Source organism: Hibiscus syriacus, unplaced genomic scaffold, assembly GCF_006381635.1.
Source record: "Hibiscus syriacus cultivar Baekdansim isolate YM2019G1 unplaced genomic scaffold, ASM638163v2 tig00112864_pilon, whole genome shotgun sequence".
In the NCBI taxonomy this organism is placed as follows: domain Eukaryota; kingdom Viridiplantae; phylum Streptophyta; class Magnoliopsida; order Malvales; family Malvaceae; genus Hibiscus; species Hibiscus syriacus.
Window position 1 is genome coordinate 570,739 of NW_024063414.1, and position 13,953 is coordinate 584,691.

General features: G+C 32.6%; 2 protein-coding genes and 1 long non-coding RNA gene across 3 annotated transcripts; all 3 read right to left on the minus strand.

The window, feature by feature from the left end:
- Positions 1 to 688: 688 nt before the first annotated feature.
- LOC120184316 lies at positions 689 to 1,278 on the minus strand. The gene is made up of 3 exons (XR_005522004.1): positions 1,203 to 1,278; positions 1,031 to 1,123; positions 689 to 966 (listed from the first exon to the last, which is right to left on the minus strand). It is a non-coding gene; the product is annotated as an uncharacterized LOC120184316 (long non-coding RNA).
- A 482-nt stretch (positions 1,279 to 1,760) lies between these two features.
- LOC120184314 lies at positions 1,761 to 4,204 on the minus strand. The gene is made up of 2 exons (XM_039188813.1): positions 3,682 to 4,204; positions 1,761 to 3,535 (listed from the first exon to the last, which is right to left on the minus strand). The coding sequence occupies exons 1-2, from the start codon at positions 3,732 to 3,734 to the stop codon at positions 3,076 to 3,078; spliced, it is 513 nt and encodes a 170-aa protein (XP_039044744.1). The 5' UTR covers positions 3,735 to 4,204; the 3' UTR covers positions 1,761 to 3,075.
- Positions 4,205 to 4,760: 556 nt separating this feature from the next.
- LOC120184315 (nudix hydrolase 18, mitochondrial-like) lies at positions 4,761 to 6,313 on the minus strand. The gene is made up of 6 exons (XM_039188814.1): positions 6,181 to 6,313; positions 5,943 to 6,055; positions 5,652 to 5,757; positions 5,495 to 5,578; positions 5,276 to 5,404; positions 4,761 to 5,152 (listed from the first exon to the last, which is right to left on the minus strand). The coding sequence occupies exons 2-6, from the start codon at positions 6,014 to 6,016 to the stop codon at positions 5,036 to 5,038; spliced, it is 510 nt and encodes a 169-aa protein (XP_039044745.1). The 5' UTR covers positions 6,017 to 6,055; positions 6,181 to 6,313; the 3' UTR covers positions 4,761 to 5,035.
- Positions 6,314 to 13,953: the final 7,640 nt, after the last annotated feature.

Sequence of the window (13,953 nt, forward strand, 5' to 3'; positions counted from 1 at the left end):
TTGTAATAATTGTTTTCCATCGTTCTTTCTTGGTGCGGATTGGGGTTTCCCTGTTTGATTGCAACTTATGAAGGGACACCACCTCTTGCAATTATGTGATGTAAAATGTAAAATGTAAAATTTATCTCTCTGAATATATGCGTTACCATATTCTACACTCAAATTAATTACCTTAGAAATACTGTGTGTGAACTTTAAATTCTCAAATCAAAATACACAGAAGAATTCATAATGAAATCACAAAATAACTAAACCCTTTTGCTAATCAATGTAAAAAAGCATGGCAGTTGGTTTATTAATTACTCTTTCTTCTTTGCAGCGGCTGATCTCTCCCTCTCCATTTGTTCAAATAAGCTTCCATCATAAACAGCTCTAATGGTATCCTTCCTCAGCAATCCTTGATCTTCTTTGCAGAACAAGTATAAAGTCTTCCACTCCGTCCAGCTAGCAACCCTGCCAGTCCAATTTTGTACAATACTAGTACTAATTACTACATACATACATACAAAATTTATGAATACGTAATGGATTTACCATCCTTTGTAATCCTGGGGTTCCCTGTTAGCCTTGAGCATTGCAGATAGTTCATCTGATGTTAAGGCGTTGGGATGAGTACGAGCGAATTTGGTGAACATTTCCACACACACCAATGCTCCACATATATGAATATATCATTGCAAACTGATTGTTTAATATCATACAAAAGAGATGGTGAGATCTTTACAGGGCGAGTTTTGCGACTGACAGCAACATTGATGAAGAAAGAACTGATCAATGACAACAAACACACATACCCTACATGCACATGCTCCACATATATGAATATATCATTGCAAACTGATTGTTTAATATCATACAAAAGAGATGGTGAGATCTTTACAGGGCGAGTTTTGCGACTGAGAGCAACGTTGATGAAGAAAAAACTGATCAATGACAACAAATAACCAGCCCCGATTGCTCGAAAACCTAAAAAAACCCAGAACTTAAATAACCAGTAGCAGTTCTCTCTAAGAATTAATAGAAGAAATACCTGCAAAAGTCTCCCATGGATAAACAAGGCCATCATGGTTTCTGTCGAAGAACGCAACATGTTTTTGCAGAACGTTTTCGGGCTCAACAGCTCCTATATATCAAACAAAAATTCTCTCATAGTTATGGAAATTCAGTAAAAGATAAGATTTGCAGTATATATGTATACATACCCTCTTGAAAATCTCTGGATGGCAACGAAGAAGCGATTTCTGAAGACGCACAAACGAAGGAGATGGCGAGAAGATGATGTTTTTTTATATATAAAAAGAAAAGGTTGTTAACTGGGAATAGTTTTGATTCTCTAGCTTTCCCTTTTTCCTTTATTCTTTGCAACATGGAGTACACTAAAATCTGAATTTTTTATATTAATTGTTCATTCTACTAAAGATATTTACCTTAAAATTTTATGTGTCCACCCATATGATATTTTTTTATTAGTAATACATATGTGATCACTCTAAAAATATTTATAGATCTACCGCTCCTTTTCAACTATGATTGCAATGGAGACTGAGGGTCCTGGTTAACTGCAACTTCTATAGGGGTTGGATGCACTAAATGAAAAATAAAAGATTTTGATTGTCTTCCTATTTTTAAATTTAATTTACAAGTATAAGCCACCATTATAATTGTAAATAATAAATATACATACTATAATTAATATATAAAAATATTATAATTTAAATTCATTGGACTATTTTATTTGTAAAAAGAAAATGTATTTGTTCTTGAATTTCACTATCAATGAAACATATATATTAAAACCGAAATAGCTTAGGAGCCGAATCCCCTAGCTTACAGAGCTCGATTGAGATCAAACTATGATCAGAAATTCCAGGAGCTAAGAACTCCACAAAAGAAGACGGATACATCACATGCCAAACCGACACTAATCATCACCCTCATCAAGCTTCCTGCACAAAGGTCTTTCCACTTGATGATAGGACTAAGTGAAAAAAGAACCCACACTAGCATGATCAAAAACCTGCAACCCATCAACACACTCCTGAAAATCAATCATGTCCCTCGAAATATCCATCAAAACCGAACTCTCTTGAGGCTATAAAACTACATTTAAATCACCAGCCAAACACCAAGGTGCATCCCCAATCAAATTTTTTATTCCCTGCAAATGGTCCCATAGAACTCTTCTACCAGCGCCATCATTATGACCATAAACTACAGTGAAGTAAGTAGCAGCAGACCCACCCTTAACACCACATGCAATGCTTTAGCTGTAGCAATCGTATCCAATACCCCCTTAGAATACCACAAAATCCAAATTCTACCGTTTTGAGCCTCAACATAGTTATCACAACTCTCTCATCCCCTGAACCATTTCCTAAGAATCAAGTCTTTATTAGGAGCCTTGACTCTAGTCTCTACTAGACAAATAATATCAACTTTCAGACTAACAATTCTACTAACAATACAATCCTGCCTCCTAGGACATTTTAACCCTCTGACATTCCATACAACAATCTTCGATTAAAAAGAAGAATCAAACATTCTCAGAGACAGCCTAAGCTCTCCTGCTACCCTTCTTTTTATCAAGCTTATTTTGCTTACCCGCTTTCAAGACTTTTACCAATTCAGCCACTCCATCAGCAGCAACTCTGTGCTTTTTTGGAGAAACCATCATATCCCCAACTTTCCTATGCAACCCAGCACCCCTTGAAAGAACAGAAGAGACCACAGTGGAAGCCTCCCCAACCCTGCCCGCTCTAGCAACAGTAGTAGGAAGAACAACATCCTGCCTCGCCTCAATCAAACCAAATGGACCTTCCCTTAACCCAGCATCCACAACAGGATCTCGAGAACTAGGAGCATTCCTAACCTCAGCAATCTCTCATTCCTCCAATTCAGACACCACATCACAATGAATAGCAAATCTGTTATCAGAATTCCTCAAAAGCTTCTTATTACCAGAACTATTTCCCTCAACCACAGGCTTCAACAACTTCTCTTTTTTAACCTCAACCAGAGCCTATGGAGCCTTAGCTTTAGCCAAAGCCGTATCAAGCCCCTGAACAACCCCAACATTCACAACTTCCATCTTTTGAACCCCTCCTGCACCGTCCCTTTCCCTGGGCACTTTTGTGATGTATGCCCAAAAACAGAACAAGAAGAACACTTATGGGGCATCCGTGGAATCTCCACAGTTACATCAACAGTCGAACCATCTTGCAGAACAACTGAAACAACACTAGGCACCTCATGAGCAACATCAATCTCAATGCAAACCTTTGCATAAACAAGCCTCGATTTCTCAGCCGTTATACGGTCCATGTATAAAGGTAAACCAAGAGCACTGGCAATGTAACTAATCCCCCTCCGCGTATACAACTCCAAAGGAATACCATACAATTGAACCCAAATAAGAAATTTGTCAAAACTAAATTCCAAAGAAGTCATCCCAGGTTCCCACTTCAGCACCACCAAAGGTATATTCTGAATATGCCAAGGACCGTGTTCAAGAACCCAATCCCTAGCCTCCTCCGAACTAAATTGAACAATGAAAACCTTCCTATCAGCAGGCTTAATAGCAACCGAACCCAATTTACCCCAAAGAATCCCAATCAATTTTTGTAAAGCCCCAAAATTAGAAACTTTATCAACAAATTGCGTAACCAAGGAATTTTGCCATACCTGAGATCTCGCCAAGAAAACCTCTTCAAGGGGAGAAACCAAAAGAAAGCCATTACTGAACACCGGAGGAATGAAATTAAGCTTCTGCTCCTCACACGACTCAAAACAATTGACGCCAGTTTCGCGATGACGACCCATTAGCACCACCCACAGCCGTAGATAACGTCATTCCAAAACCCAAACGCAAAAAGCAAAGAAACCCACCAAAGAATTAAAGAATCACAAAAAAAAAACGAGAAAGAAAACCCAAGAAACATGCAAGAACCCCTTCGCCATTTACCCCTTTTCTTTTCTTTTACAAAGCCATCAAAAAGAAAATTATGTAACAACAATTTTAACTCTCGAAATTTAGGATTATTTCCCCCTTCCTCGAGCTCGAATAAGTCGGTGGTGTTTGATTCTTAAGAAAATGCAAGAAAATTCATTTTCTTCTTCCTTCTTAAAGCGGGTAATGAAATGGTAAAGCAGTTGAAAATATTAAAAAAATAAACTAAAGCATTAAGCAGATAGATCGGAAGGAGAAAGAGTTGGCAACTTGGAAAAGAGATGCGTGTGAGAAGATGACAGGAGACATAAACTAAGGATTAATTCAACCAACTTCCTCAAACTATAGTCAAACTTCTAAATTATTCCCAAACTTTAAAATTAGGATCAATTACTTAAATGTACAAATATTGAAGATCAAATATGAAATTATACCAATTTTGTTAACCGTAACGTAAGCATTTTCGTTAACCGTTAATGGCTAATGACTATATTAAATCCAATTAAATAGTTTAATGGTCAGATTGACGTAAATTTAAAAATAATGATCATTTCGAGATAAAATCTAGTTGGATGGTCATTTATATCGTTTACCCTTGATATTTTAAAAATAATATTTATAATCTACCCGAATTTTACGCCTGCATATGTGTGCGTATCTCCCTCTCTCTCTCTCTCTGAATAATCAACGCATGTACATGTATGGAGATAAAATGTTTTCTTTTATCGAGATTGCAATTACAAATAACACATTAAGATAATTATATCAAAACCAACCATCATAAAAACAGTCATACATATAATCAGAATATCTCTGAATAATCAACATACTTTTGGACATAAACAAGAACAAATTTGAAGGAAAAAAAGCAACTAATTTACGCAGGATAAGACTTGGTGATCCATAAGATCTTTCCATATGAATCACTAATACATCTAACAAAGACAAGCACAAATTGGAGCATGAGTACAAAAAAAAATCTGGGTATACCACCAGATTTCAAAAAATTCGAAGTATACTCGCGCTCCACACATTAACCTTATCCGAAAGCCCAAGCGATTAATTATAAGTGGCTAAAAATGCCCCTATCTACAAACAACTTCTGATATTTTGTTGCTGCAGGGACCCCAGCCTTTCAACCAGTATGTCCAAGGCCTCCTTCATCCACCAATGTTGGCACACATCCCTTGCTTCTTTCACATTCATCTGAGCAAAATTATTAACATGAGATTAGAGATCTCGACCCGTATTCGAATATAGATATGCATACGAGAAACCGGATTTAAACATAGCCGTATCGAACACATCTTCGTACACGGAACAGCTTACCCAAGTTCGTTTTCGGAGACTTTGTTCCGGCCAGAAAGCGAGTTCTTCCTTGACAAGCAAAGGGAACATGTACCCTTCATAGAATGTGCCATGGCGTTTGCTCAAGAAGTCCCATTTGCCCAATTCACGCTGTGTTCAGGGTTAATTTTAGGGTTCTTTTGATTATGATAGACGATTTTGAGAACAGGGTTTAGCAGTTAATTTGATCATGATACGAACCTCAACCTTGCCTACGACACCGGCTTCTTCGATTGACTCTCTTAAAGCAGCTTCTTCTCTAGATTCATCAAGTTCCCAACCACCCTGATGATTAAGAGCAAGGGATTATTACATAAGATTAATTATAGTTTCCTCTTCTAAAAATAAGGAGTAATACCTTAGGGAACATCATTTTCTGGCATTTTTGTGAGGAGATTAGGAGAACCTCCAAGTCATTGCTCAATGTTCCGTCTATGTTACCTTTGTATCTGTACGGGATGCACCTGGAAATCATCAAAATCAAAGAAAATAATGAGCCGTTTTCATGGAAACTATGGATTTATTAGGTTTTATAAGGAAACGAGTCAAATCCCCTAATTCAAAGAACAGATCCCTCCGGCCCAAAGGAGTTTCCAAAAAATCTTCATCGTGAAAAAGAGCGAAGTCCCAAACAGGACGACCCACTCACCCGACAACTTGGCGGCGGCCGAGGCTATCGTATCGCTGCAAGTGCCTTCCCGTGCGAGAAACCAAGCAAACCATGGTCAAAGAAGAAGGAAGAACGAGTCGAACGAAGAACGGTTCAAAACCCAGAAATGTTTAGGAGGATACGAACTTATAAACCAAATTTCTCGAAGCAAAATTGTGAAGAATCTTAAATCTGGGCAAACAAGCTTAACCCCGAGGGAAAATTAACAAGATTCTTGGATTCGTAACGATAGTCCAACAAAGGAGACTTGCTCCTTCGTGTAAAAAGGGAGATGATTTGAGAATTTGGAATACAATTAGTTGGACAAAGCCATAGAAAGGCAAAAAGGAAAATGTATGGCGACTTAGCCACTGAGGGGATGAGCGGAAGATAATGGAACAACACAGTGGTCATTTATAGAAGATGATAGAGACACTATATTAATTAATTAGTTAATCAATTAACTAATTTTGCACCAAAAAATAATTAACTAATTGAAATAATAATCATTAACGTAGTAATAATAATAATTATTATTATCTATGAATAATCTCTGCTACTAAAGTACATTTTCTCAAAGAAAATTATTAATGAGATTTGAGGTAAAAAGCAGTTGACTGTTATGGAATAGTGTCATGTGACCGGGCATCTTGTTTATTTTTTTAAAATGTTAGAGAAATTAATAAATTATTTTAATATATATATATATATATATTTTTATAATATTACTTTTAAATATAATATTTTTATCAGTAGTAACAGTTTTTCGTCGAATTATAAAAGATATATTATGGAAAGTAATAATTTGTTTTCTAAAATTTATTTAGGGTAAACTATGTATTTAGTACATAAACTATCAGTTTTGACCCGTTTTAGTACCTAAGCTTTTAATTTTTTAAAACCAAACCTAACGTTTAGTTTTCATTTCATTTTAGTATCATGCTGTTAAAAACTTAATGCGTTTAGTACCTAAACTATCAGTTTTTATACCTAAACTTTCATTTTTTTTAAAAAAAAAAAACTTACATTAGATTTTTGAACATATACTAAAATGAAACAAAAACTAAATTTTTTGACGGAGGAAAATTAAAATGAAACAAAAAATATACTTTAAGTGTGATTTTGAAAAAAAAATAAAAATTTAAGTACTAAAATGGACCAAAACCAATAGTTTAAGTACTAAATAAGTAAATTACCCATTTATTTAATATACTAATTAATCTCTTCGTCTCATTAAAAGTGTCTATTTTGATTTTTTAAAATCGTGTTATTCAAAATGTAGTCAACAAACAAATAACCGTTATATTTCTTATTTTTACCATTATATGTCTCACTTTTTTAAATTTATCAAAATAAAGCAGTTAATTCTATCAATTATCTTTTAAGGATAATTTTATCATTTTTCATACCTCTAAAAATTATATGCGTAGTTAATATAAGACACAAATTATGAGACATAAAAAATATATTAATAATACGTTAAATAAAATAATATAATTTCCTTAATATTATGTCAAGTAGCAGTGTAGTTGAGATTTCTCCTCTTAAAGATAAGAATACACTGTGAAACAAATACTCCAAAAAGAGTATGAAATGTTTTGAAACTTTTTATTTAAGTTTATACATATATAATATTAAGTGTTAACAATTTTAAAATAATAATGTTTATTTTAAAAATAGTATATTTTAATTTATGAACACATTTTTCACAAAAGTAAATGTTTTCTAAAATAATAATGTCAAAGGAGTCCGTAAAATATAATGTTTATTAAAGTCTTAAAATTTTGAAGAAATTTCATGTAAAGCTCAAAGAACATTGAACCTTGACTTTTATAGGTACACATTTATTTTAGAGGGACCAACGCCCTTCTGTAGGGCTTCCCTCGGTTCTACCCTATATTCCTGTGGGCTGGCTTTTAATGAAATTTTCTCTTTCAGATAGAAGGGCTTATGTTTAATATTAATTTATTTAAATATAAAATTTATTTTGAAAATAAAATTGGACATAACGTTAACGTTTTTGCTTATTTTTATAAAAGGTTTTATGAGAGAATGATTATTTTTATTTTTTATTTACAAAGATAGATTGCTTTTCAAGAAAGATCAATTAAAAAAATTAAAGGTTAAACTACTTACTCAGTCACCTTGAATTTTTTATGTGTTTTTTTTAATCATAGAGAGGATTTTTTTTAATTTAATCACTGAAATTTTAAATTTTATTCGTTTAGGTCAATTATTGTGACGTTAATTTTTTAGTATCGTGATGTTATATCATCAAAAACACTATGGGAGTTTTTGGCAAACGACTGATAGGTGGTTCCAGTAGCTGATTTGACCAACTGGTTTGATTAACTGATTTGATTAACTATTTATACAGAAATGTTTGGTAAAATTTAGCTTATAACTGATATGGGTAAAATGGCAAATAAGGGTATGATACATTTAGTTGTTAAGTACACACATGTATTATAATATTTTAGTCTTTATTACGGTGAAATTATTCGGATAAAATACTTTTGATAAGGAACTAAAAATTCCTTAAGAAAATGAGTGAATATTTTTGACAATTTTGAATATATTTTTTAAATTTAATATTTACAAATATTAACCTTAGATTAATACATTCTATTAACTTTATATAAAAGATCAACACTACATTTTTTTTACTTTCATGTTTTGCTATATTTTTGTAACTAAAATATATTTGAGAATCTAAAACTAAAAAATAAAATAATAAAATAAAATTTCACTAAAATATACTAGGATGAAGGCTATTTAATTAGATCAGGTTTTAAGGCAAGGATGTAATTATGAGGAAAAATAAGGTCAAATATATCATTTAACATCTTATTTTGCAACCAGCTCTTCCAAATCGTTGGATTTTCTAGCGTTTTCATTTTCAGCTTATTTTGCAAAATAAGCTCTTTCATAAAGGTGTTTACCAAACACTAAAAATGGAGGGTTTAATTACCAATCAGTTATTTATGCTAAATAAGCTAAAAACTTTTTAAAAAGTTGTTTACCAAACACCCCTATGTTTTGGACTTTTTCATTCATGAAATTAACCTAATATTTCAGCATTCTTCTTCTTCTTAGCTAAAAATCCTTTTTCATTGCTGTTCGAATGTCGCTTGTGAAATAGTTGGCATCAAATTGACAAAAATATGTGTTTGAGACTTTGAGGGGGAAAGTTCCTTAAAAAATCGAGCATACCTCAGGACTTGTCGGATTACTTCAAGGAGAGGTATGTTAACTTGTACCATCTGGAATACTTCTATAATCTCTTTTTCTTCGGCTCTTTTTTCATGCCTCATCAATCTTGAAGGGAATGGTGGAATGATTTCATGGGAAGGAAAAGAAGGAGGAGGAGGATTTATTGGGAAGAAGGAGAAGAAGGATTAGACGATGAAGATGTACCTTGAACATCGGAATGTGACGCTTCCTTCTCTTTTTTAGATTGTGTGACATTCTCCTATGGGTCTTTAGGTGCAATAACAGTTCCACTTCAGAGGATAATAACACTAACATTCTTTCTCGTATTTAACTTTATTTGAGAAGGTAGTTTACCCTACGACCCTAATCTCCCCACGGTTTGAGCCAATTGGCACACTTGTTTATCCAACTCTTGCAAATGTGCTTCAATTCAGCTTTGGAATTTTTCCTAGGAAATCGTTAGCTTCTTCAGGGAAGTAATTATTTTCTCTTGGGAAATCGCCAACTTCCCCATCATCACCTCCAACGACATCTTTTGCATTTGTTGTTGTGTAGGTGACCTTAACTGGTATATCAACTTCGGGTTTTGTGCATATATGAAATTAGGATGGTATTGTCACCCTGAATTGTACGTGTTTCCATACGGGTTGTATAGTCTTTGGAGAAGTCCTGGAAAGTTTCCTATAATGTTGACTTGTGCATTACCTTCTTCTTGCAACTTTGGGCAGTAATTCATCGGATGATCTGACATCGTGCATATCCCATAGGCTCTTGTTACTCCAGATTTCCCTGCAACAAGTGAATTAACCACTTCAGTTAATTTATCTAATTTATTTTCAATGGAATATGTATTTATCTCATGAACCTGTCGGTTGGGTTCACTTGAAAGCTGTTGAGTATTGGATGTCATTTTCGAAATTAATTTCCTCGTTGCATTTGATATCATATTTACGAGAGCTCATCTGTTTGCAGCATCGATCATCTTCATTTCTATGGCAAGAAGGCCTTCGTAAAAATATTGAAGAAGCGTTTGCTCGGTTAATATGTGTTGCGGACAACTTGCGCAAAGGTTCTTAAAGCGCTCTCAATAGCCATAAATATTTTCTTTGTGCTTTTGTCGGATTGAGAGAATTCTCATTCGTAATTCACTTGTTTTGGCCATTAGAAAGTACATATAAAGAAAAATTCGACTCGTGTCAGCCCATGAATTAACTGAAGAGGTAAGTAAAATAACCATTCCTTAGCCGAATCAGCTAAGGAAAAAGGGAAAGCTCTAAGTTTTATTTGATCTTCGGTAACTCCTTGTGGTTTCATGCTAGAGCAAACCATTTGGAATTCCGTCAAGTGTTTGTGTGGATTTTCATTGGAAATACCGCGAAAAGTGGGTATAAGATAAATAAGGCATGTCTTTAATTGGAACTGAGTTCCGCCTTGAGGAAAGGCTATACACAACGACATTTGAGTGGTAGGAGCTGCAACTAGCTCCCAGATCGTTGTTTATTCCTCCATCGGGATCTGATCTTCGTAATTTATCTTGGTATATACATCAGCTTCATAATCTATCTTTAGATCTGGATTTGTTCTTGAACTCTGCTCTTGTTCTTATTGTCTTTTTCTTTTCTCTCAAAGTGTTTGTACGTGGATTCTTCGGGCTCGTGCTTCGATCTCTAGGTTAAAATCTACTAATTCTCCTGGATTATTTATGGTCATAAATTAAAAACAAATAAATAAATCAGTAACTTGCATTTAGTCCCCGACAACGACGCTAATTTGACATGCGTTATTTTTCATGTCAGAATAACTTTTTTTCTTAATTAATAAATAAAGGAAATTGACGTAGTAAAAGAGAAGTAAGAGTCGATCCCATAGAGACTAAGGAAACTCACTGATTTATGCTTGAATTAATCTTTGAACCAGGTAGTGAGTAGAACAATGTTTAAGTAAATGGAGGGTTTGTAGACGAAGAGAGTAAAATAAAATAAAAACATGAAAATAGGAAGATTGAAAAGTAAAGAAGATTAAGAAGAAGATCTAAAAGAAGTAAATTCAATATGGTAAAGTTAGCCTTGGGTTGTCTCTTTGACTTAGTTTTCTCGGATCATCAAAAATTGTTTTTACTTCGGGATTCACGTCGGCTACTTGTCTACAAGGATCAATCCTTGTGACTATGCTTTGTATATCGAATACCCAAGTGTAACCTTTGATTCCAACTTTGGAAATTGATTTACTCAACATCAATTGTTGTAGATCAATAACCAATTAAATTCGTAAAAGACCGACTCGGATTATGTTGTTTCAATAATAACAAATTCCGATCTCAATTCCCTCTTAGCAATCAATTTGCTAAGTGTGTTCCTAGGAAGTCGAATGTGCTTTCAATAAGTCAATCCTTCATTCCATAATTTTAATCTCAATAACATCTGGACCAACGTCAATCTTTGGTTTTTGAAAATTGTTTTGATTTTGAAAATAAACGCAGAAAATTGAGAGATTTTTCGAAGTTATTCAAGTGCCTTTGAATTCTGACGTTGGAGTTTAATCATCGCTTTAGCCCTCGGCTTAAAAAAATTAGCCAAGCATGACAAAAGTCATGCTTAGCATTTTAAAAACAAAAGCTTTAAAGTAAAAGTAAATAAATAAAAGAAAAAAAAAAGAAATTTTATAAAACTTCAAGAAAGATAAGAACGAGCTAGTTTGAGATGTGTTTGAAGCTTTATCAATGTGGGTATTTATAGCTTCCTAAAACCTTAGAAATGTGTTGGAAATACAAAAGATAATTATTTAAATTTAAATCCTAAAAATAAAAAGATAAATCCTAAAACTTGAATTTAAATTACTTAAAATGTTCTAGTCGTCCGTCCACCTTCTAGAATTGCTGACTAGACATTACTGACTGGACCTTCTAGAAATTGTTAACTCACTGTCACGTCATCATTTCATACCCAAATTCATGCCCATTGTTTCAACCTTGATTCCAGGACAAAAAGTGCGATTTTTAGTCCCTTCAAGCACACTTTCATAAGTCATCGTTCTGAACATAAATTATGTAAAAAAGTCCAAATCAGTAATAATAATGAACAAACGATAAATATTTAATCATAAAATGTAGCACAAAATAAACACTAGTCAAGATACTAAATGCGTAATTTACCCTAAATATAAAGGTATGGTGAGTGACATTGAAGTGGAAAGACTAATAGGCTAGCGAATAAAATAACAAAGGCTTCCTTAATCGACTCTTGAACTCTATTGACGTCCACCATCCATTCAGCAGAAGCATGTCAATGAAAGATTTGGGGGTTCTTTCATATAAAAACGCATAATAATTGTTAAGATGGTACTTTACTTAATTTATTTAATCCCTTTTTTTTATTCAGCAATTTCGTCAAAAAAAAAGTAACTACAACGTGTCGTTGTACATGATCAATATGTTATTTCAAACTTTTATTAATAGAAAAAGACTCCATTATTATTATTATTATTATTATTATTATTATTATTATTATGTTTATTCATCACTTTATTATAAACTATTAAATTTTATTAAGTCGGAACATAAAAATGGTTGAATTATTGATTTTGAATTAAAATAAAGTAGAATGATTATGCATAAAAAAATCCAATTCACAATAAAATATTAAAAAGGTTGGAAAGATTCAAATCGTTTTTATTATATATTATATTTCACTGAACGGACAATAAATAAACAGCGACTTATTTATCTTTAAATAAATATTATTTTGTATTTTACCTATATTAATAAAAGAAAAATCTCATACCAAATACCAATGTTAAAATATTATTTATTTATTTATTTAATAATGTAGCAGTTAGTATTCCATGTGACCTGACAACAACCTTAGTTTAAATGAAACAAATACCAATGTTAAAACGGTTGGGAGTTGGAAATTTTAACGAAGACAGTTTACTAACATATAAATTTTTAATAAATTCCATGTTGGGTTTTTTTAATAAATATTTCATATAATAATTAATATATTTTATTTTTGTGCAGGGAGAGTCGCTAATTTTTTTAAAAAATTAAGAAATATTAGAAATTATAATGAAATTCGTAAATTAAACACATAATTAAAATATTGTCTTATAATCATTGATACGATAAACTAACCACTCGAAATCATATAAGGATCATTCAAGAAAAAATTAAAATTCATCAAAAATAAAAACTCAACACCTTACCAAAACTTCTAAGGGTGTGTTTGGTTGGGGGAATGTGAGATTCTCATAGGAAAGAAATCCACATTCTCCCGTTTGGTTGGCCGGAAATGTCATTCTCGGTAATCTTACATTACCAATAGTGGATTTTTTGGGATATATTACTGTGAATGTCATTACATCACTTTCCTTAGGTATTGTTGGATTACCAACGTTTTGGACGAAAATGCCCTTAATTTTTTTTCAAAATTATTCTGTCATTGAATAATAAAAATTCTACAATGGTTAAATTACAAATTTATCCTTAAACTATTTTAGATTTACAAAAAAAAATCTATAATTAAAATTTTATATGAAGTTCAGGTGTTAAAATAAAATTTTACCCTTTCATTAAGCCTTTTTATATTTTTAATTTTGTAAAAAAAATTATATAAATTTTATGAATTTAATTTTTTTTAAAAAATATATAAATATTTTCCAACTTGTTAAAAAAAACAAATATATAATAAGGACAATTTGGTCAAATATACATTCTAATATTCTTTTATTCCTTTAACCAAACATAGTAATCTTACATTCCTGCTAAACCAACCAAACACAAAATACAACATTCCCAGTAATC

Coding starts and splice junctions, on each gene's coding strand:
- LOC120184314 (XM_039188813.1), bottom strand. CDS start 3,734: ATGGCTTTCTTTTGGTTTCTCCCCTTGAAGAGGTTTTCTTGGCGAGAT. Junction 3,536..3,681: donor TTTTCTTGGCGAGATCTCAG/GTATGGCAAAAT, acceptor TGTTCAATTTAG/TTCGGAGGAGGCTAGGGATT.
- LOC120184315 (XM_039188814.1), bottom strand. CDS start 6,016: ATGGTTTGCTTGGTTTCTCGCACGGGAAGGCACTTGCAGCGATACGAT. Junction 5,579..5,651: donor AGAAAATGATGTTCCCTAAG/GTATTACTCCTT, acceptor CTTAATCATCAG/GGTGGTTGGGAACTTGATGA. Junction 5,153..5,275: donor GTCTCCGAAAACGAACTTGG/GTAAGCTGTTCC, acceptor AATTTTGCTCAG/ATGAATGTGAAAGAAGCAAG.